Consider the following 25,096-nt stretch of genomic DNA (forward strand, 5'->3'; position numbering starts at 1 on the left):
TTCCGTTCTACATCAAGCATAGGAGCCAACTCCTAGGAACTTTGGGGGCTTTGTCCCCCACAATAAAATATTTGAGGGGGCTGGGACCCCATAAAATTGATGGGCATTGATTATGTGTTGTGCGGCTTACTTGGGCCCCCACAATATTTTTTTCAAATTGGCACCCCTGACATCAAGGGTGCTTTCTTTTTTTAATATTTTTTATTAAATTTCCATTTACCAAGCCAATCATATCATATCATATTAATTATTCCAAATTATATTAATACATATCACAAAGTCCAAATATTAAACCAAATTGTAAAATTTTTGTGGGGGGTACCCATGCTTCGAGTTCGGTAGGAGTCCAATCATCTTTATATTTCTGCTGCTTTGATGTTCACAGTCCCATCTTCTCATCTCCTTGTCGTTATCCTTTTTCTCCGAATTTTCTCCACCAGCGAGTTGAAAGAATCAGCCTTGTTATATTTCTGTGTGAACTTTGTAATGCTTTCCTGTAATTCATCTCACATAAATCCAAGAGTGCAAGAGTCTTATTCGGGCGGCAGTCACCATTTTTGTCAATTCCGATGAAATACAGTCTCGGCGTCTGCTCCTTAATTTTCCCAGACCTGCACCATAAATCAGTCTTTCCAGGAGAGTTATTGCCCTTTCAAATTTACGATCCAAACCTGATAGCAGAACAATGGCTCACCCTCCCTAAGTCTGAAAATCTTGCATCAAGGTCTGCCTCTTAATGGCGGATCACTTTGTAACTACGCCACAAGAAAGCCTCCCTTCTTTCCAGATCTTTCACAGAGTAAATCCTTTTATTAGCATTTTTGTTTCCACACAGTCTATTTTTCAATCTCACTTGCAATCAATCATTGCGACGGTTCTTCTAAGGGGGGGGTGTTGTTAGGTAAATCATACTGGGGGGAAAAGAAAGTCCCCCCCTTTCCGTTCCGTTCAACATACCGGCATGGCTGTGCTTCTTTGAGGTAGTCCTTTGTTCATTCTGTCCCATCGCTCTGTCTTCGTGGTAAATTTATTTAGCAGATAATACACTCCTGACCTCGCTCAAAACATGTGCATTTACTTCTCCAATTTTTTAATTTTTTTTTATCTTAAGCAACGCAGCTAGTTTCGCTCCTGAAAGTAGCGTCCGGGAGCTCCAGAACTCTCACAAGGGCTTTCCGCTCAGTGCCCCCACCCCCTCCTTCTTTCAATCTCGGGGGTGATTTATGGACAACCGCGGGCGAGACAGCATCTTCCCACCACCTGGGAAGATGAGGGAGACTGATATACTCCCCATAATCAGCCTCTAATTATCTGGTGCGAGCCGGATAGATAATATTGTCGGACATCTTCCAAGGCGCCCCTAGCGCCCCCCCTGCTGAGTGACATCAAGGGTGCTTTCTTGTGGGACTGGAGACCCTGCTGGGTCCTTTCCAGACTCTCTGAGTGAGTTCCATATGCACAAATATTGCTGGCACTTCCTCTTTAATGTGTCATCTTTTCTTTATGGCTAGACTGTGCCTCACGCCAGGTGTACCAAAAGGTGTCGCCCAGGATATACCAAGGTGGTTCAAGAAGACAAGCCGGTTTGCTGCTATGCTTGTGTTCCGTGTGGGGAAGGGACCATTTCTACACAGGAAGGTGGGTGACACCACAGGAGATGGAATTTGTTGGGAGAATATGAATAGGGCAACATATCAGTCAGAAATTTTCTGTGAATATTCTGAAGACATATTTGGATGCAGATGCTTTCTTGATTTCTTCATTTTTAACCCCCTTCCAGGAAGTAATTTGAAAGAAATGACTTGCAGGAAGCAACCTCTGGGATGCCAGTTGGGTTCAGCCTGCCCTGCCCATATGGCACAGCTGTGGATATTTTATACCAAGCCTTCTAGGATCAGAGAACCAGAACCACCCTCACAAAAGGAAATTAAAGATGTCTTCAAAATAAACGAGAAATATTGAAAATAGCAAATATTTATTTAAAAGAGAGAAAGCATGATGCACAATAATCAAAAAAATTAGGTTAACATTCCATTCCATAGCATTGTAGAACAATAAAAAATTATATGATTTCAGCAGGAATTTATTGGATATCCCAGACAAGGAGTTTGAGAACAGCTGTAGCAGCTTGGAAGAGAGGAGTTCAAGGATTTTAAAAATAAATAAATCATAAATTCTGTGTCCTTGTTTCTCAGTTTGATCCTTTTACATGGTTTGCATGTTTTGTGGTTTTTTATTCATAGTGACTTGCTGTTTTTTATTGATTATAGATTAGTAATTCTTTGTTGTACATGATAAGTGTAAGCTGTTTAGCATTTGCTGATATTAAATTTTACTGTTTACTATTCCTGAGTTTTATGATTGAATATTATTGAATATCGCTTTATTTAATATGCTGTTTATTTTAAAGTTACGCTTTTATTATGACTTTTTGTTTGTGTATTACGCCTGTGATCTTTGCTGTCTATTTTGTTGTTTTTTTAGCTTGTAACCCTCCTTCTGCATAGCAATATAGAAAGGCAGTATACAAATTAAAAGTGAAATGGAATATGGAAATGAAGTAGTGTTACTGCCCAAAACTATCGCATAAGGAAATGCACCAAAAAGCTTCCCTTTCTTACAATACATTCTCATTTTCTGATATCTCCCATGTGAGTGCATTACTCGACATATAATAGAATATGTCTGTAAGCAAAGCCAAAGCCATTCTTTTTCTCCTCCTCAGATGCAGAGCGTTGCACCAAATGTCCAGAAGAACAATATCCAAACAAGGACCGAGATCACTGCATTCCGAGGATTATCACCTTCCTATCATATACACAATATTTGGGGATTCTCCTGACGTCTTTGGCTCTCTTCCTGTCCTTAACCACAGGCTTTGTTGTAGGGATCTTCATTAAATACAAGGAAACTCCCATAGTCAAAGCCAACAACAGGGACCTCTCCTACCTCCTCCTTGTCTCCCTCCTGCTGTCCTTCTTGTCCTCCTTCCTCTTTATTGGCCGTCCCAGGAAAGTCACCTGCCTCCTTCGACAAACGGCCTTCAGCACCATCTTCTCAGTTGCTGTCTCTTCTGTGTTGGCTAAAACCATCATGGTGGTGCTGGCCTTCCTGGCCACAAAGCCAGGGAACAGGGTGAGGAGATGGTTAGGGAAAAGTCTGGCCAACTCCATTGTCCTTTTCTGCTCCAGTGTCCAAATGGTCATTTGCATAATTTGGCTGTGTATCTCTCCCCCATTCCCAGACTCCGACAGGCATTCCCAGGCTGGAGAGATCACCCTGCAATGCAACGAAGGGTCTGTTGCCATGTTTTATGCTGCCCTCGGTTACATGGGCTTCCTGGCTGCCATCTGCTTCACGGTGGCTTTCCTGGCCAGGAAGCTGCCTGGGGCCTTCAATGAAGCCAAGCTGATCACCTTCAGCATGCTGGTCTTCTGCAGCGTTTGGGTCTCCTTTGTGCCCACCTACCTGAGCACAAAGGGGAAATACATGGTAGCTGTGCAGATCTTCTCTATCTTGGCTTCTAGTGCTGGGCTTCTGGGCTGCATCTTCATTCCCAAATGCTACATTATTGTGCTGAGGCCTGATCTGAACACAAAGGAACACCTGGCCACAAAAACTAATGTTGTTGCCTGATTCTTTACATGTTTATAACTGTTTTCCTCCTGAGTTGCCTTGGGAATGAATGTATCTCCTTAGATAAAGTTTGTTCTTAATTTTTCATTCATCTTGAATGATGAAAGGGAATCATTGGATCACATGCCTGGAGTGTCTGGACATACAACCTTTAGGCATAACCCTACCTGTAGAGTCTCCTGGAGTGCAGCCTCACTCTTCATACATCACTATCCTTCTCCACCATGTCCAGTTTATATTTTGACATGACCCACCTTACTTTCTTCCCGAGTTCATAACCTAAGCCTAAATAATAACTTAGTGTAACTTGAAATTCTGCTTCTAGTATTAAAGTCAGCAACTGAAAAACGGAATCTCACTTGAGTGTATTAATGCTTGAATGAACCTTCTTAAGGCCCTTGGAGCTGGACCTCAGTATCTGGTCTGGATGATGGGTGTGGAGAAGCTCCTTTAGATATACAGGGCCAATGTCATTTAGGGTTTTCGAGGTCGGAATCAAGAAATGAATGTGACACCACGAGGGGCACCACGATAGCTGGAGCCAGAGTCAATGATGGACAAGAACCACCACTTGTAAGTAAGAAGGCAGAAGAGTGGTGGTGGCATGAAGGCAGGTTGAGATTGGTGGGGTAGTCCCCCCTCTCCACTCCCATGGAGCAGACCTCTCACTTATTTGCCCTGAGCTGCTGAAGAAGGGCAGGATCCACCCTTTTTGTCTCCCTCTCTTATATGGCACCAGCACTCATAGACATCCAATGAATCGGAAGGTTGGGAGATTGAGAGCAAACAAAAGATTGAATCATGCAGTGCATAGTTACTTCCCCCAAATGCCAGTCGCTTGTGACCAATGCCTGGCAAGTCCCATTGCTTTCATGCCCTGCTTGTGAGCGTCTCAGCAATGTCTGATTGGCCACTGTGTTGCAGGACTAGATGGGACTTTGGACTTACCCAGCAGGGCTGTTCTTAGCAAAGTTCAAGCCAAACTCATCCCCGAAATGCAAGTGACTCATGTTGCAGTTTGAAGCCACATCTGTGATTTGGTGTAAACATATTTTTCCAGCTCTGTCCCTACCCCTTAAACCATGTAGAGATTCCAAGAACTTTCTCCCCTTTTTAATTATAAAAATGATAGTGATTTATTCTTCCCAAAGTTCAAGAGAGATCTCTGGCAATTGCCCAAACATCAGAAGCCAAGGAAGCCTGAGGTTATACATATCACACTGTGCTGGAGGGTGTTGACTTCTTCTGATTACCTGGCTGTGGGGGAGAAAGGAGAAGTCAAAATGGAGGTGTAGGAGGCCAAGCCAGAATGACCTCCCTGCTGCGGCTTCTGCTGCTACCTCTGCTTCTAATGCCCCATCAAGTCTGGGGGAAGCTGAAGGCAAAGTGCTCCTTAAATTTGATTACGGAAGAAAATGGAGTGCAGAGTTACTCCCGGTCTGGAGATTTCCTCATTAGCGGAATCATATCTCCAAGAAGCTTTGCTGAGCAACTCCCATATAACTTTCCCCAGCCCCCAGTAACCAAGCTTAAAGTGTAAATAATTACATACATCGTGGATATCATGCTTCTCCATCACCGCTTCAATGGTTCTCTTTAGCAGGGAAATAGTTCTTATTTCAGGGATAGGGAGACAGTGCAGTACAATATAATAGACAAGGAATCACAGTGAGTCTACTATGAGTATTACATTTAAGAAACACAGAACTGTTTGCTTGAACAACTTAAGGTATCACAAGAAATCATATTTAAATATCAAAACATGTAAAGGAATTATCAAAAGGTCCACTTAAAGTGGCATACAGCAAAAGCTGCACAATGCGAAACGCTCTCCCCAGAGAGGCTCGCCTGGTGCCATCATTACATATTACATCATTACATAGTCACCAGGCAAAAACAGTCGTCTTTCATAAGGCGTCTGACTTTTAATTATTAGGGTCTTTTTAAGTGGGTGGGGTGTTCCGATCTAGCTTTTAAAAGTAGATTTAATTTTTTTAATGCAGGTTTTAAGGTATGAGGCCAGCGTGGTGTAGTGGTTAAGAGCGATAGACTCATAATCTGGTTCGCGTCTCCGCTCCTCCGCATGCAGCTGCTGGGTGACCTTGGGCCAGTCTCACTTCTTTGAAGTCTCTCAGCCCCACTCACCTCACAGAGTGTTTGTTGTGGGGGAGGAAGGGAAAGGAGATTGTTAGCCGCTTTGAGACTCCTGAAGGGGAGTGAAAGGCGGGATATCAAATCCAAACTACTACTACTACTACTACTACTACTCTTCTTCTTCTTCTTCTTCTTCTTCTTCTTCTTCTTCTTCTTCTTCTTCTTCTTCTTCTTCTTCTTCTTCTTCTTCTTCTATGTCTTTGTTTCTTTGTTTCATATAATCGTACGTTGCTTTGAGTTGCCCTGGAAAAGACGACAAATCGATTTAATAAATAATAATGCCAGAGACACCGATTTGGGGAGGTTGTTCCCTCTCAGCTTCATCCTATGTAACAAGGATGTTTTGGTGGCGAAAAGTGAGATAAACCTTGTGCACTACATCTGTCTACATCTGCGGGATACAAATGTAAGCATTAAATATTGAAATTGACGGACACATCTTTGCCTCTCCTTCCCTACTACATAGGTTTATTCTGCTACTTCATTTCCCCCCCCCCAAATGTAATCGAACACAGATAGTTATGCATGTAAGTGATGCTCAAGCCACTCTTCTCATCCTCAGATGCAGATCGTTGCCACAAATGTCCAGAAGATCAACATTCAAACAAGCACCAGAATCAATGTATTCCTTAAGATCATCATCTTCCTGGTTTATGAAGAATATTTGGGGATAATCTTAGCTTCTATTGCACTATTCTTGTCTTTAACAGCAGGCATCATATTAGGAATCTTCATTAAATATAAAGAAACTCCAATAGCCAAAGCCAACAACCGGGACCTCTCGTACCTCCTCCTCATCTCCCTCCTGCTTTCCTTTTTGTCATCCTTCCTCTTCATTGGAAGGCCAAGGAAAGTGACCTGCCTTCTCCGACAAATGGTCTTCAGCATAATCTTCTCGGTTGCCATTTCTTCTGTGTTGGCAAAAACCATCACGGTGGTGTTGGCCTCCTTCTTGGCCACAAAGCCAGGAAACGGTGAAAAGATGGCTGGGGAAGAGTTTGGCCAACTCCATTGTCGTTTCCTGTTCCAGTGTCCAAGTTGTCATCTGCACCATTTGGCTGGGCATCTCTCCCCCATTCCCAGACTCTGACAAACACTCACAGGCTGGAGAGAGATCACCCTGCAATGCAATGTAGGGCCTGTTGCCATGTTTTATGGTTCCCTCAGCTACATGGGCTTCCTGTTTACCATCTGCTTCACAGTGGCTTTTCTGGCCAGGAAGCTGCCTGGGGCCTTCAATGAAGCCAAGCTGATCACCTTCAGCATGCTGGTCTTCTGCAGCGTTTGGGTCTCCTTTGTGCCCACCTACCTGAGCACCAAAGGGAAATACATGGTAGCCGTGCAGATCTTCTCTATCTTGGCTACTAGTGCTGGACTCCTGGGCTGCATCTTCATCCCCGAGTGCTACATTTTATACTGAGACCTGACCTAAATACAAAGGAATACCTGACAATAAAAACTAAAGAAGGCATCTGATCTTGAGTACTATGAGTAGGGACAGATTCTGCTTACGACAGAATCTGAAGAAGAACCAGTTTTGTCTCCAGAGGGGGGGGGGAGGTGTATCTGAGAGGCAGAGCTGGTTCCACCCAAGTTCTATGCCCAACATCTCCAGTTTAAAGCATGAAGAAGCAGGACCAGGAAAAGCGACTTTCCTCCTGAGATCCTGCCAGTTAGAGGGGATAATACTTAGCTGCATACACATCAAACATTTGAGACACAGCATGTGACCCCCAATGAATACTAGGAGCTGCAGATTACCCCCCACAGAGCTACAGCTCCCAGTACTGTTAACAAAGTACACACTTTTCTTACAGGGATGCTCTCATGTTCTTCATGTCAGGAGTTCAGCCTACACTTGAGTAGTACTCTGGCAGAGACACATGCCCGACTGGCATGTTCTCTCCCTCCTGGTCTTTCGTTCGGGAGCTTCAAAAGCTTTCTTCAGACTGAACATCACAGCAACCGATGCCAACCAACACCGGCATACTTAGGGATCCACAGAGTTTGTGCACCTTGTGTGACAGACCTCAGCAACTCAGCATTTTGGCTAATCTACTTTATTTACATATAAACACACACGGAGCACTGCAACATGGCTCCCTCTCTCTCTAGCATCAGACAGCAAAGAGAAATAGAACAAAGGACAATAGTCCCACTTAATGGAACACAGTAACACAAACATCCTGTCTCCGTCACTAACAAAAACCCCATGACTGCACTCATAGATCTGGAATTCTAACACTTCACTGGTGTGCAGATGCTTTGGGTCACTAGGAGCATAGTCGGTGGCTGTATTCAGGGCCAGGTTGAAATTTCCCAGTTGGCTAATTGGCTCCAGCCCTCTGGTTTTCACCATCCTCATAGTGAATCCCTCGTGGCAGGGATTGTGAGTTTTATGGGTGTAGAACTTTCCTGAACTTTCTAGAACTTTCTGGTTCTCAAAAGAACAAGCTAGTAGCTGTGTTTGTCTAGATAGTCATGTGAGACTCGAGGTCATTGCTCGGGGTGGGTATTATATTCTCCTGCCTGCTGGGCAGTTTAGCTTCAGTCTTTCTTACTTCCTGTTTTCCTGTCTATTTTTTTTGCTTCTGTAACTGGATGTGCTCTTCAGAGTGGAATATATTTGTACCTTACTGGGGATCCAGTAAGTCCTGTATGCTTTTGAACCTCAGTAAACTATTGCTGAAGAATTCTGCTGCATGAGTGAGTGTTTCTTTCCTTTGGAACTGTGCATGGGAGATGGACTTCATGCATTTGATACTCTGCTATTTTCTGCCCATGTGCTGGAGTTGCTCAAGCATGGAGACAGGGGTGGCGGCTGATTTTTGCACCAGCCCTGTCACTTCATAGCAATTGTCGCAACTTTGACAGTTTAGTCCTTGTTTAGTTGACTTTGATATTGGTAATTGGGGAAGGCTATTGAGCAGGTGGTTGCAGGCCAGATCTCATAGGAAACTGATTTTCTAGATGCATTTAAATTAGGGTTTATTGTGCTGGACCTCAGTGTCCGGGCTGAATGCTGGGGGTGGAGATGCTCCTTCAGGTGTACTGGGCGGAGGCCGTTTAGGGCTTTAAAGGTCAGTACCAACACTTTGAATTGTGCTCAGAAACGTACTGGGAGCTAGTGGAGATCCTTTAGGACCAGCGTTATATGGTCCTGGCAGCCAGTCCCAGTCACCAGTCTAGCTGTCGCATTAGTTGTAGTTTCCAGGTCACTGTCAAAGGTAGCCCCACATAGAATGCATTGCAGTAGTCCAAGCGGGAGATAACCAGAGCATGCACCATTCTGGTGAAACAGTCTGCGGGCCGGTAGGGTGTCAGCCTGCGTGCCAGATGGAGCTGGTAGACAGCTGCCCTAGACACAGAATTGACCTGTTCCTCCATGGACAGCTGTGAATCCAAAATGACTCCCAGGCTGCGCACCTGGTCATTCAGGGGCACAGTTACCCCATTCAGGACCAGAGAGTCCCCCACACCTGCCCTCCTCCTGTCCCCTGTGTCCCCCCACAAACAGTACTTCTGTCTTGTCAAGATTCAACCTCAATCTGTTAGCTGCCATCTATCCTCCAACCATCGCCATACACTCACAAAGGACCTTCACTGCCTTCACTGGCTCTGATTTAAAAGAAAGGTAGAGCTGGGTATCATACACATACTGATGAACACCAAGCCCCCCCCCCTGCCCTGCTTTTGAGCTTCCCAGAGATGTCTGATTCACTACTGGGAGATACAGAGTCCTGGACATGATTGTCCTTTGGTCTGATCTGGCTGCAGGGCTCTCCCTAGGTAAAGGTAAAGGGACTCCTGACCATTAGGTCCAGTCGTGGCCGACTCTGGGGTTGCGGTGCTCATCTCGCTTTATTGGCCAAGGGAGGCAGCGTACAGCTTCCGGGTCATGTGGCCAGCATGACTAAGCCGCTTTTGACGAACCAGAGCAGCATACAGAAACACCATTTACCTTCCCGCCAGAGTGGTGCCTATTTATGTACTTGCACTTTGACATGCTTTTGAACTGCTAGGTTGGCAGGAACAGGGACTGAGCAACAGGAGTTCACCCCGTCGCAGGGATTCGAACCACCGACCTTCTGATCGTCAAGTCCTAGGCTCTGTGGTTTAACCCACAGTGTAACCCCCGTCCCTCTCCATAGGTACTTGTGTGCAAAATTCAGATCAAACTTTCCCTATCCCTTTTCCTTGACTCATATCAAAACTTTGGAGATGCATATCACAAACACGCTTTTCTCCAGCTGTACACCTGCCCCTTAAGCCATATAAGACTCCAGGGAGTTGTGGATGCGAAACTTCTTCAACTTATAATTATCAAAATCATAGTGATTTATTCTTGTAAGAGCTAGAGAGATATTTTTTGGAGATGGCCTAGGCATCAGAATCAACAAGAGTGTTGATAGAAATGCCATTAATTGCACTGTGCCTGGAAAGCACAGTTGGTGCAGAGAATATTTCCTGAGTCAAGATCTGCAGCAGGAGAGAGGAGAGGGCAGGGGGATATGGCTGTGTGATGTTCCATAATTCTGAAGTCACAGCAGAACAACACCCAAATCAGTAAAACCAGTACAGCTTTGGTCTTGGAAGAGCTGCTTGCTTCTTCTGATCTGCTTTCACTGGAGGTGAGAGGAGCCACTGATATGAGAGATGTAGAAGGCAGGGCCAGAATGAGATCCCTGCTGCTTCTATTGCTAATGATGCCCCATGGAGTCTATGGGAACCTGAAAGCAAAATGCCCCTTGAATCTGGTCAAGGACCAGCATGAAGCACTCAGTTACTACCGGCCTGGAAACTTCCTCATTAGTGGGATTGTATCTCCAAAATATTTTTTTGGAAAGCTTCCATACAACTTTTCCCAGACCCCCTTAACCAGGGATAAGGGGTAAGTAATTCTATGCAGATGGATGTTGTGCTTCTCCACCAGCTCTCCAATGGCTGCTTTTTAAACCAGGCAAATAGCCCCTATTCAAAGCTCCAGAACCTGTGACCCTCCAGACATTGTTGGGTTAAAGTTCCCATCATCCCTTGCTGGCTGGGCTGGTACTGGTGGGAGTTGGAGTCCAGCAATAGATTCCCAGCCATCCATTCCATTTTCAGCTTCCCTGGGTCTTGCAGGAAAGTGGGATCAAAATGAGGCATAACATTATTCCAATTTGGGTAGATAGGTGCGGGCAACACCAAATTCAGGCAATTTCCAAAGTTTCTATTTATTTTACTTTTATTTTATTTTGACACTATATCACACAATTACAATAATCTGCCAGTAGTGCAACAGTAGACCATGTGAAAATTCCTCTTTGCTAAATTAATGCTTTCCTTCTCCATCTCCACCTTTTCCCTTTCGTGTCATATGTTTTTGAATTATGAGCCTGACAGACTGTCTTAAGAAAATGAATACACTGAGTGACATTTTTTGGCTGGAAAGAAGGAGAAATAGGCTTTAAATAAAACAAATACATATCATAATACAGAGCAGGAGACTTCCTCATTAGGGGAGTTGAATGTCCAAACAATGAAAAATAATTATTCAACTTTTTCTCACACACCCCTTCAGCCGACCAGATTTCATTCATAACTACTGCAATGCGCTCTGTGTGGGGCTACCTTTGAAGGTGACCCAGAAACTACAACTAATCCAGAATACGGCAGCTAGACAGGTGACTGGGGGCGGCCACCGAGACCACATTAACACCGGTCTTGAAAGACCTACATTGGCTCCCAGTACGTTTCCGAGCACAATTCCAAGTGTTGCTGCTGACCTTTAAAGTCCTAAGCGGCCTGAGCCCAGTCTACCTGAAGTCTCCATCCCCAGCGTTCTGCCCGGACACTGAGGTCCAGTGCTGAGGGCCTTCTGGTGGTTCCCTCGCTGCATGAAGCCAAGTTACAGGGAACCAGGCAGAGGGACTTCTTGGTAGTGGCCCCCGCCCTGTGGAACGCCCTCCCACCGGATGTCAAAGAGAAAAACAACTACCAGACTTTTAGAAGACATCTGAAGGCAGCCCTGTTTAGGGAAGTTTTTAATGACTGATGTTTTAATGTATTTCTAATCTTTTGTTGGAAGCCTCCCAGAGTGGCTGGGGAAACCCAGCCAGATGGGTGGGGTATAAATAGTAGATGATGATGATGGTGACTGGTTGATGTGTTTGGTACCTGCACTCAAATGGTTTCTAATGACCTGTTTCCTAGTCCCCAACTTAGTGGCCATCATTGGCAAAGGATTTGCCCTTGCTTGACCCCTGTGTTGACTTTTGAAAAACAGTTGGGGGAATCTATGCAGACATCCTCTGAAGCAGCCAAAACCATGCAAGTAGCATTGCTGCAACTTACCAGTCTTTGGGGTTGGGGATGGGGTTCATTTTTACTCAGTTTTGTTCTTTGAAGACAATGTGCACTTCTAAGCTCCTGCAATGGAGCACATATCCCCAAATTATTATTGGAGAAAGCAGAGATCGTTGGAGGAAAATGTGGGGTATAAATTCAAGAAATAAAATGCATGCATACATACAAACTATTATTTGCAGATCAAATATGTTTGTTTTTGTTAAATGGTGAATAGCAGTTTAACGCTTCAAAATTGATTGATTTATTGCAGTTTGTCTGCCAGCAGGTACTGGCGAATCTTGTCCTTCTTGTTCACCACCCAGGAGATCAACAGTGATCCCAGGATCTTACCCAACATCACCCTGGGTTACAACCTCTATGAGAACCATTTAGATGAAAGGATAACTTCTGATGCCACGATAGATCTGCTTGCAGGTGTGGAAAGCAATATTCCGAACTATAACTGTGGGAAACAGAATAACCTGCTGGCTGTTCTCGAAGGGGGAAATTCTGCAATCTCAAAGCAGATTTCATCCATGTTAGGCATCTACAAAATCCCACAGGTAGGTAGGGTGGCAGCATGGAGGGACAGAGCAGAATGTCAACTGCAGAAAATTCCACTTTTTTTGACACCTTTCTTTTCCAGAGAAGTCATGAGAGGGCATTAAAAATGAGAAAACTGCTATTTTGTTTTCAAAATTCAGCCTCCACCAACCTAGCACCTTTCAGATGTTTCAGACCACAATACCATCCTACATCCAGTTGGAGAGTTGGAAAGCTAATTTAGTCCACTCCCCTATAATGCAGCAGACTCGAGATTAAGAGTCTCATGCTCTACTTATTGACCTATCCCAGTCACAGCCAGTACAAATTTTCTTAGATATTAATCACTTCAGATTAATAAGGATATGTTCCTGGAAGTAAAGCAAATCACTATCAGTTTCTATTATGATCTTGTTGAGATTCCTGCATCGCAGGACTAGATGACCCTCAAAATTCTACAATTTTAATTCTTTCTTTTCTCACTAGGTCAATTTTGCCTTCATGGCTCAGGTTCTTGAAGATAAAACCCAGTCCCCATTTGTCTACCAGATGGTCCCCAAAGAAGAAGCTCAATATCGGGGCATTGTGAAGTTGCTCCTGCATTTTGGGTGGACCTGGATTGGCCTCCTTGCTCCGGACAATGATGCTGGAGGAAGATTTGTGAGTGACTTAACGCCTCTGCTGAGCGGCAGCAGGATTTGCATTGCCTTGTCCAAAAGATTTCCAGAAAAGGATCTAATTAAAATGTTCAGCCCAAATGAACCATATGGCACCTGGAGACAAGTCGATGTATGTGTTTGCTACATAACCACTCAAATGGGATCAAATATGATTTTTGCAATGCAAGCAGTACGTGGGAAACAAATTGGGCCAAAAGTCTGGATCACAACAGCTTTTCAGGACATCGACTTGAATTTGTCTTATCCTCCTTATATCTTCCAGCACTTACATGGTTCTTTATCCTTTGTAATGAAAACCAAGATCAGTAGCAGCAGAAGTGCCGACTCCATACCAGGCTTCCATCTTCTTCAGCAATTTTGGGAGGAAGCTTTTCATTGTTCGTATTCAAAACATGTGCTGTCTGTGAGAGGCTGGACAAGATGTGCAGAGGAGGAGGAACTGCAGGCTCTGCCCCAAAAGGAGCTCCAGAGAGCCCTATCTCAAGACAGCTACAGCACTTGCCTCCATATTCAAGCTGTGGCTCAGGCCTTAAATGCAGCATATTCATCTAGATCCAGGTGGATGTTAATGGTGAATGGAGGAGACACATTGGAACGTCAAAGGTTATGGCAATGGCAGGTATTTCCTTTCCCTTTTTTCCTTTCTTTTGCAAACTATCCATTGTCCCAATGTTGGAATCAAATTTACAAGCGAGATTTTTCCGTGCCCGTTTCTGAAGGAAATCCAATTTGTAAGGGTTCTGGTTAAGGTGAACATTTTGGCTCACTTTGGTTATGTCGTATGACACTTCCATATCTTGTGGTTCCTCTCTGGTGCCATTAGAGAGACAGAGATTTCTTTTTTTTATAATGATTTTTATTAAATTTCTGTTTTACATTTTAGAAAATTCACTTAAACAACCTTAAAATACCAATGACGTTCCTTCCTCTCTTTCCATGGTTCATTTTGTACAACATAAATCTCTGCATGTTTTATATAAACTAAACCATTCAGTATTCCATTATTAAAGGTAAATGGGACCCCTGACCATTAGGTCCAGTCGTGGCCGACTCTGGGGTTGTGGTGCTCATCTCGCTTTATTGGCCGAGGGAGCCAGCGTACAACTTCCAGGTCATGTGGCCAGCATGACTAAGCTGCTTCTGGCGAACCAGAGCAGCGCACGGAAACGCCGTTTACCTTTCCCACCAGAGTGGTACCTGTTTATCTACTTGCACTTTGATGTGCTTTCGAACTGCTAGGTTGGCAACAGCATGGACCGAGCAACGGGAGCTCAACCCATTGCGGGGATTCGAATCGCCGACCTTCTGATTGGCAAGTCCTAGGCTCTGTGGTTTAACCCTATTATTACATCCATCAAATATTATTTACACTGTTGAATTTATCTTAATGCTGCCAACGTTTTCAAGTATACACAATTTCCCCCCATATATTCAATAAACATTTTCCAATCTTCTCTAAACGTATGTTGTTCTTGTTCTCTTATTCTATATGTTAATTCTGCAAGCTGCGCATATTCCATCAACTTAAGTTGCTATTCTTCTTTAGTTGAGACCTCGCTCGTTTTCCATTTTGGGTCTAACAAAACACAGTCTGCAGTAGTGGCAAACATAAATAACCTTTTTTGACACCTGGGAATTTCCGCTTGAGTTATCCCCAACAAAAAGGACTTGGGTGTGTTTTTTTTGAAAAGTACTTTTAAACATCCCCCCCCCCAGTTCATTATGAATTATTTCCCAATACTCTTTTACCCTTTTACAGGTCCACCACACATGATAGAACGTACCTTCAGTCTCATTACATCTCCAACACTTATCTGATTTGGTCTTATACATCTTAGCAAGTCTACTTGGAGTTAGATACAGGTTTCTTAATCAGGGATGAAATCTCATATCCCAATCCGCTGAGCGTTTAAGCTGCCCATCAACAGTTAAGCACCTGGAATGCAGACTGAGTGGGCACACAGATCTTCTGGTCACAGTCTTCCACATTGCTTCCTTAATGCTGATGTTCCCCTTGTCATTCCAGCTTCACCCTTTCTTAAGAGAAATCCAGTGTTCAAATACTTCCATGGGCAGACTATGTTTGGATGAAAATGGGGAGCTGCCAGCTGACTTTGATATTGATAACTGGGTGATGTACCCTAACGGGTCCTGTGTTAGAGTGAAAATTGGGAGTCTGGAGAGAGTGACTTCTACTGGCCTAAAGTTCACCATTAACCCAGAAGCCATTGAGTGGCCCAAGCAGTTTAACAAGGTATGAGGATATACCATATTTTTCGCTCTATAAGACGCACCTTTTCCCTCCTAAAAAGTAAAGGGAAATGTGTGTGCGTCTTATGGAGCGAATGCAGGCTGCGCAGCTTTCGCTGAAGCCAGAACAGCAAGAGGGATTGCTGCACAGCAAACCCTCTTGCTGTTCTGGCTTCAGGGATAGCCGCTCAAAAGCCTCTTCAACAACATTTGATTCAGAATATTTATTTTCTTCTTTTCCTCCTCTAAAAACTAGGTGCATCATAAGGTTGGGGGCGTCTTATAGAGCGAAAAATACAGTAACATCCCTCTGTTATATCAGGCTAGGAGAGCCTGATTACACTCTTCCTAGTGCAACTGCTTCACAACAGCCTTGTAAGGTGGACCAACTATGTCTTAAGAACCCAGTAAATGCTGCCAGACAGACCAGAGGGGAATCTGGGACGCTCAAGGAAATACTGGACCCCCAGGAACCTGAGACAATATAAGCAGCAATTCCCCAGCCACTTGGGTTCCTCTGTTCACTTGGGGAGGAAAACCAGCATTTATCTTTCTTTCTCCCAGGGAACAGAGTAGCCTACTTTTCTCTAACACCCCAGATTGTATCCCCAGGAAATTGCACCCAGCAGTTAGGAGCATGGCAGATGGCTCAAATCCTTAAATTTAGCAAATCCACATTTCAAAGAGGCAATTGGTATGAAGTTCTATTCAGATTAGAAGGAAGGGAAGGAGGAAAATGGACAAAGCAGAATACTGAAAAGAGGTTGATATCCCCCCCTTCTTTGCCAGTACTCAAAGCACCTTTGAAAACTCAATAATCCAGGAGTCATTTTTAACATTCTTGTCTTCAGGATATTGCATGTACAATGGCTGCATTGCATCAGTGTGGTTTGTTGCCACTATTTTCTTATTGCTGTTATTCTGGATTTGTATTTGCCTTATTTTGTCCTCTGTATAGAAGGTAGAGATAACAAAGTTAAGACAAAGAAGCAAACACACCTGTCAGATGATGGTGTGGTTGCTCGAGAGTAAACAGGCAAGACTCCGACCTGTCTTTTCCAGGCTTTATTCTTGGTGCAACCTATTTACAATGAAGAGCGTTGTAAGTTCATGTCTGGCTCAATCGCTAGCAGAATCTGGGAGTGGTGGGTCTTTGTAACTCCCCCAGCATAAAAGTCGCGTCACCCCCAACCTTTTCCGCCCCTCCCTGCGCCGAAGCCTACTGCGCAGAATGGGCGCTGGCAAGGGCGTACTTGCAGCCTCTCTGGTTTGCTCAGGCTCGGAGTTGAGGCTCTCCCTAGCATCCTCTGGCCCTTGCGCTTCTCCACTGGAGGCTGGGCTTTCCTCCTTGCCAGAAGACGAACTGCTTCGCAAGATTTTCGGAGGCTCCCTATAACAAAACTGCCCCTCCATCTCTCGCCTCTGAGCTGATGGCAGTTCCCTGACAACACCAAACGGTTTTCTCTGCCATGCCCTTTTCTTACAAAAAGAAAGTGCTTCCCCAGAAATAAATGGACGGGGTCAGTGGGACTAGGGATCTTGCTGGATGCTTTGCAAACTGTATGAAATAATTCCATCGGCACAGGTGCTCCTAACACCTTCTGCTTTATACACCTTGTCTTGATCATTAGGCTGTGCCTCGCTCCAGGTGTACCGAAAGCTGCCACCCTGGATATGCCAAGGCAGTTCAAGAAGGAGAGCCAGTTTGCTGCTACTCTTGTGTTCCATGTGCGGAAGGGACAATCTCCTCTCAGGAAGGTGGGTGATTCCAAGGGCGGGGTGACGAGGGTGACACTGTGGTCTAAACCACTGACAAGGATCCTGAGATCACGCTAAGGGTAGCCAACTTCTGTGTGATTGCCATAAAACTTAGGAAACAAGCTGTGCTATCTCATAATGATTAAGGTTTTAAAGGATATTATTAGGTTATATGTTAGTGACTAAGTTTTAATTTACAGTGGTACCTCGGGTTACATACGCTTCAGGTTACATACGCTTCAGGTTACAGACTCCGCCAACCCAGAAATACTACCTCGTGTTAAGAACTTTGCTTCAGGATGAGAACAGAAATCGTGTGGCAGCAGCAAGAGGCCCCATTAACTAAAGTGGTGCTTCAGGTTAAGAACAGTTTCAGGTTAAGAATCGACCTCCGGAACGAATTAAGTACTTAACCTTAGGTACCACTGTATGTATTTTTTAACTGTTGCTATATCTGTATTGTCCCTGTTATAGGTAAAGGTAAAGGGACCCCTGACCGACTCTGGAGTTGCTGCGCTCATCTCGCTTTATTGGCTGAGGGAGCCGGCATACAGCTGGTCATGTGGCCAGTATGACTAAGCCGCTTCTGGCGAACCAGAGCAGCGCACAGAAATGCCATTTACCTGCCCGCCAGAGCGGTACCTGTTTATCTACTTGCACTTTGATGTGCTTTCGAACTGCTAGGTTGGTAGGAGTGTCCCTGTTATACCTAATTGCAAATTCAAATGTATCCCTATTGTGTTTTATGACTTCCTTGATATTGTATGTGGGCTGGAATTGGTCTGTGACCGAAATAATAAAATTCAGTATCCACTGAGCCTATTGGGCTTGCTGATTGTAAGGTCGGCGGTTTGAATCCCCACGATGGGGTGAGCTCCTGTTGCTCTGTCCCAGCTCCTATCAACCTAGCAGTTTGAAAGCCTATAAGCACACATAGATAAATAGTTTAAAAAGGTAAAGATAAATAGATAAATAGGTACCGCTGTGGCGGAAAGGTAAGCAGCGTTTCCGTGTGCGCTGGTTCCCATCACGATGTCCCGTTGCGCCAAAAGCAGTTTATTCATGCTGGCCACATGACCCGGAAAGCTGTCTGTGGACAAATGCCGGCTCTCTCAGCCTGAAAGTGGAGATCAGCACCGTACTCCATAGTTGAATTTGACTGTACTTAACCGTCCAGGGGTCCTTTTCCTTTACCTGATTCCAAGGGAGAGGGCATTCCTTGGGAGAATAAGAACAGGTCAGAGATTTATACAGAGACTCCTTCTTTGAAGATTCTGACATTTTTGAATCTGGATCCTTCTTCTTCTTCTTCTTCTTCTTCTTCTTCTTCTTCTTCTTCTTCTTCTTCTTCTTCTTCTTCTTATTATTATTATTATTATTATTATTATTATATTTATACCCCGCCCATTTATACCCATCCCAAGCCAGTCTGGGCGGCTTTCAATCAAGTGTTAAAAACAACACAGCATTAAATATTAAAAACTTCTCTAAACAGGGCTGCCTTCAGATGTCTTTTAAAGATATGATAACTACTTATTTCCTTTACATCTGAAGGGAGGGCATTCCACAGGGCGGGTGCCACTACTGAGAAGGCTGGTTCCCTGTAATCTCACTTCTCGCAATGAGGAAACCGCCAGAAGGCCCTCGGCGCTGGATTCAACCTCAATCTGTTAGCCGAATGCAGGCTGCACAGCTATCCCAGAAGCCGCAACAGCAAGAGGGATTGCTGCTTTCACTGCACAGTGATCCCTCTTGCTGTTCTGGCTTCTGAGATTCAGAATTTCTTTTTCTTGTTTTCCTCCTCCAAAAACTAGGTGCATCTTGTGGTCTGCTGCGTCTTATAGAGCGAAAAATACGGTAAATAAATCAATTAACATTTTCCTCCTTTGTTGCATATTCTAATTTTGTTACCTCCTCCACATTATCTTCTTCTCTCAAAATGCATTATGACACAGAGAGTTACAGATATAAGTGATGGAGATGAAAAGACTTTTTCTCCTTCTCAGATGCAGACCATTGCACCAAATGCCCAGAAGATCAGCATCCAAACAAGGACCGGGATCAATGTATTCCCAAGATTATCACCTTCCTGGCCTATGAAGAATCTTTGGGGATCCTTCTGGTTTCCGTTGCCCTTTTATTGTCATTAACCACAAGCTTCATTTTAGGAATCTTCATTAAATACATGAAAACTCCGATAGTCAAAGCCAACAACCGGGACCTCTCCTATATCCTCCTCATCTCCCTCTTGCTTTCATTTTTGTCCTCCTTCCTGTTCATTGGCCAGCCAGGGAAAGTGACCTGCCTTCTCCAACAAGCAGCCTTTAGCATTATATTCTCAGTTGCTGTTTCCTCTGTGTTGGCAAAAACCATCACTGTGGTGCTGGCCTTCCTGGCCACAAAGCCAGGGAACACTATGAGGAGAGGGCTGGGGAAGTGTTTGGCCAACTCCATTGTCATTTCCTGTTCCAGTGTCCAAATTGTCATCTGTACCATCTGGCTGGAGATCTCTCCCCCATTCCCAGACTCCGACAAGCACTCCCAGCCTAAAGAGATCATCCTGCAATGCAATGAAGGGTCTGTTGCCATGTTTTATGGTTCCCTCAGCTACATGGGCTTCCTGGCCTCCATCTGCTTCACAGTGGCTTTCTTAGCTAGGAAGCTGCCTGGGGCCTTCAATGAAGCCAAGCTGATCACCTTCAGCATGCTGGTCTTCTGCAGCGTTTGGGTCTCCTTTGTGCCCACCTACCTGAGCACAAAGGGGAAATACATGGTAGCTGTGCAGATCTTCTCTATCTTGGCTTCCAGTGCTGGGCTTCTGGGCTGCATCTTCATTCCCAAGTGCTACATTATTATGCTGAGGCCTGATCTGAACATGAAGGAACATTTGACTTCAAAAGCTAAAGCTGGCACCTGATCCTTAAATATTCAATTTTGACAGTTGATACCCAGCAATATTTTCTTAGATACAAACCTCTCTTCATTTTGCATAAATTATGAGTGATGACAATTGATGCCTAAAGACTGCAATGGCTACAGGCACTATGATATTATAATTTTCTGTGCCTTGCTGTACCACAGCCTGATTTCCCTCAGATTCTTGATCAACCATCTGGCCATAATCTTCATGCTCCCCTGCGGATCACTGTGACTGGTTTGACACATCTGTTTATTTATATGGCTAACTTGTCCTAAAACTGTGCCCAAACTGGATCACAACATATCAAATGGCAAATAATAATTCAAAAAAAAATATTAGAAACAACCAGAAGAAATTGCAATATTAATGAGGAAACAAATCCAACAGTTCAAGCTAAAAACATTGCACAAAACAATGCATGTTTTAGTAGCTTAAACTAAACTGACGTTATACCAAAACAAAACAGGATGGTAGTTAAAAAACCCCTCACCGTTTCCCAGATGATGCACTTGTGTGCAGTAGTTGGGACAAAAAAACATGGAGCATCCTCCAAATAATCTGCAGTAGAACTTCTTTAGTGGCTGAAATCCACCCCCACCTCACCCCTGGTTTTATCTCCCTATTTCCTGCTTTGTTGTTGTGTATCAATGTGCTGGAGAGGAACAGACCCAGGGGACCAAAATTGGGGAACCCCATGTGTAGAATTTGAAAACTCGAGACTACGTTGAGCAAAAGTGATACAACAACAACAACAAATTTGCACCCTGCCCATCTGACTGGGTTGCCATAACCATACTAGATTATTGTCATATGTGCAGAAGAAATTGTGTGACCTGGCGGGTAGCACTTTTTGCAACTGCTGCTAGGAAAACTAGAGCAAATTATATAGCCAAGGTAGCCATTAACTGTAAAGGTGATGAATTTATTTGATCCTATCTATCTACCTCAGGCTATGCTCTATCTTTGTCACCACACTCTGAATATAAATTGCACACTGTATTAATTGATATTGTTTTTCACATTAGTGACCATGTGATGATTTTAGCTTATGAATGTTATTGTTTAATGTTTTTATTTGTACGTTGGGGTATTTTTATAGCTTTGTTTAGAGTACATAATGTTTTAATATTATAAATGTTTTAAGTCTTTTTTTAATAAATTCAGTATATTTTCTTTTAATTGTCAAATAATTCTGTGTACATTGTGGCACCCTTTGGCTATGTGCAATAAAATTGACTGAGACTGAGACTATTTATCTAATTATATGTTAAGTGAATAATAATAATAATAAATTTTATTAATACCCCACCCTCCCCAGCCAAGACAAGGCTCAGGACGGATAACAACCAATTATAAAAACAAGTTGAGTAAAATACAACTTAAAAGCAAGATTAAAATACAACATTAAAACATTAAAATGCAGCCTCATCACAGGAGGAGAAAGGAAAAAAGAAAGAGGGGGAGGGAATAAAACTGATTCCAAGGTGGAACAACTCTGTCTTACAGGCCCTGCGGAAAGAAATCAGATCCTGCAGGGCCCTGGTCTCATGAGGCAGAGCGTTCCACCAGGCCGGAGCCAGTGCTGAAAAGGCCCTGGCTCTGGTTGAGGCTAATCTGACTTCCTTAGGGCCCAGGACCTCTAGGGTGTTGCTATTTGTAGACCTTAAGGTCTTCCGTGGGGCATACCAGGAGAGGTGGTCCCGTAGGTACGAGGGTCCTAGGCCGTGAAGGCTTAATAGTGTGCCAGTGAGGCACCCTTTTCCACAGGGAGAGGCTCAGACTCAGAAGCGGAGAGACTCTTGAGACCCCTGGAAAAGGATGCTTTGCTCGCTGGCTGCAGAGTGCAGAGCTGAACTGCTCTCTGCTGCCGCCTGCTGGCTTTTCTCGTTGACTTTGTGGTTGCCCTGCCCCCACAATTACGGTATATTATTGTGGCTGCCCAAGCACCCATGGCCCCCTGGAGTTGGCTCTTATGGAAGGCAAGCAATGCAGAGCCAGACACACTTCTTTCAAACATGTTAGTAGCTGTTTGCCAGTCCTGCCTGCCTGCAATGCAATTGCACCCCAAGTCTGAAACCCCAAGTTGCACCTGGGAGAGAGGGCATAGGAGGAGGACCCAGGAAGAAGAAGAAGAAGAGTTTGGATTTGATATCCCGCCTTTCACTCCCCTTCAGGAGTCTCAAAGCGGCTAACAATCTCCTTTCCCTTCCTCCCCCACAACAAACACTCTGTGAGGTGAGTGGGGCTGAGAGACTTCAGAGAAGTGTGACTGGCCCAAGGTCACCCAGCAGCTGCATGTGGAGGAGCGGGGAAGCGAACCCGGTTCCCCAGATTACGTGACTACCGCTCTTAACCACTACACCACACTGGCTCTCCAGGAAGCCCTGGAAGGGAGATGATCTGGTTATATCATTGCTAATATCTGACTGCATTGGAGGGATTCATAGAATCATAGAATCATAGAGTTGCAAGAGACCACAAGGGCCATCGAGTCCAACCCCCTGCCAAGCAGGAAACACCATCAGAGCACTCTTGACATATGGTTGTCAAGCCTCTGCTTAAAGACCTCCAAAGAAGGAGACTCCACCACACACCACACTGTTTCATATCAAGGAAAGTGCTTCAATGCTTGATAGTTTATTTCATGATGAATTGAAAGCGCCACCATAGCCACATTATCAAAAGGAATTACAGGTGATTCTCAACTTATGCTTGGGTTATGTTCCAGGAATAGTGCATAAAGCCAAAATCACATATGGTCAAAACACACTGGATTCCACAAAATCCAACACAGGATTGCCAAACGGTTTTTTCCCCTGGACACCTGCCCCCTTTCTACCTCCTTGTTTGTTTGTTTGTTTATTTCTTTATTTATTTATTTATTGCCAAGCATGTATACCTGAATGCACCCAAATTAAATGTGTGAGAGTTTCAAGTTGCTTATATTTGGATAGTAAGTGTTGGCATGAATTAATATGCTTGTAATGATGTATTGTTATATATTTATATTGCCGTCATTTTGTGAGGTGTGTTGGTTACATTTATGTGAAAAAGCAGCATGCATACTGAAATCATAGAATCTTAATAATAATAATAATAATAATAATATTTTTTTATTTATACCCCTCCCTCCCCTGCCAAGGCCAGGCTCAGAGCGGCTTACAAGCAATAATAAAAACAAGATGAAATATTACAACTTAAAAACAAAAATAAAATACAACATTAAAATAATGGAACATTAAAATATTAAAATGTAGCCTCATCGCAGGAGGAGAAGGAAAAGAAAAAAGAAAGAGAGGGAGGGAGGGAATCAAACTGGCTCCAAGCCAAAGGCCAGGCGGAACAACTCTGTCTTACAGGCCCTGCGGAAAGAAATCAGATCCTGCAGGGCCCTGGTCTCATGAGGCAGAGCGTTCCACCAGGCTGGAGCCAGAGTTGAAAAGGCCCAGGCTCTGGTTGAAGCCAATCTAACTTCCTTAGGGCCTGGGACCACTAGGGTGTTGTTATTTATGGACCTTGGGGCTCTCCGTGGGGCATACCAGGAGAGGCGGTCCTGAAGGTACGAGGGTCCTAGGCCGTGAAGAGTTGTAAGGGACCCTGAGGGTAATCTAGTCCAACCCCCTGCAATGCAGGAATCCCAGCTAAAGCATCCATGACCGATGACCCTCCATCCTCTCTTTAAAAACCTTCAAAGAAGGAGAGTCCACCACCTCTCATGGGAGTCTGTTCCACTGCTGAACAGCTCTTACTGCCAGAGAGGGTTTTTTTTTCAAATGTTTAGTTGGAATCTCCTTTCTTGCAACTTGAAGCCATTGGTTCTAGTCCTACCACCCAGAGCAGGAGAAATCAAGCTTGCACCATCTCCCATGCAACAGCCCTTAAGATATTTGAAGATGGCTATCCTATCTCCCAGGGACGTGGGTGGCGCTGTGGGTAAAACCTCAGTGCCTAGGACTTGCCGATCGTATGGTCGGTGGTTCGAATCCCCGCGGTGGGGTGAGCTCCCGTCGTTCGGTCCCAGCTCCTGCCTACCTAGCAGTTCGAAAGCACCCCTAAGTGCAAGTAGATAAATAGGGACCGCTTTCTAGCGGGAAGATAAACGGCGTTTCCATGTGTTGCTCTGGTGCTGGCTCGCCAGAGCAGCTTCGTCACGCTGGCCACATGACCCGGAAGTGTCTCCGGACAGCGCTGGCACCCGGCCTCTTTAGTGAGATGGGCGCACAACCTTAGAGTCGGACACGACTGGCCCGTACAGGCAGGAGTACCTTTACCTTTACCTTTTTATCATATCTCCCATCAGTCTCCTCTTTTCCAGGTTAAACATACCCAGGTTAAACATTCAAGCGCTCCTCCTAAGACTTGGTTTCCAGACCCTTGATCATCTTGATTGCCTCCTCTGCACACATTTCGGCTTGTCAACGGCCTTCTTAAATTGTGGTGCCCAGAACTGGACAGGGTATTTCAGATGTGGTCTGACCAAGGCAGAATAGTAAAGGTAAAGGTACCCCTGCCCGTACGGGCCAGTCTTGACAGACTCTGGGGTTGTGCGCCCATCTCACTTAAGAGGCCAGGGGCCAGCGCTGTCCGGAGACACTTCCGGGTCACGTGGCCAGCGTGACATTGCTGCTCTGGCGAGCCAGAGCCGCACACGGAAACGGCGTTTACCTTCCCGCTGGTAAGCGGTCCCTATTTATCTACTTGCACCCGGAGGTGCTTTCGAACTGCTAGGTTGGCAGGCGCTGGGACCGAGCAGCGGGAGCGCACCCTGCCGCAGGGATTCGAACCGCCGACCTTTCGATCGGCAAGTCCTAGGCACTGAGGCTTT

The 25,096-nt window shown here is 44.6% G+C and overlaps 1 protein-coding gene across 1 annotated transcript in view; it reads left to right on the forward strand.

Moving 5' to 3' along the window:
• Positions 1-4,093, forward strand: part of LOC309364408 (vomeronasal type-2 receptor 26-like) — a 49,544-nt gene extending 45,451 nt beyond the window's left edge. Inside the window, exons 6-7 of the mRNA XM_081901628.1 lie at positions 1,512-1,638; positions 2,726-4,093. Coding sequence (XP_081757754.1) covers positions 1,512-1,638; positions 2,726-3,636 — 1,038 coding nt within the window. The 3' untranslated portion in view covers positions 3,637-4,093. The remainder of the gene's footprint in view (positions 1-1,511; positions 1,639-2,725) is intronic.
• Positions 4,094-25,096: the final 21,003 nt, after the last annotated feature.

This window comes from Podarcis melisellensis, assembly GCF_964234715.1.
Source record: "Podarcis melisellensis genome assembly, chromosome: 2".
NCBI classification, from domain to species: Eukaryota; Metazoa; Chordata; class Lepidosauria; order Squamata; family Lacertidae; genus Podarcis; species Podarcis melisellensis.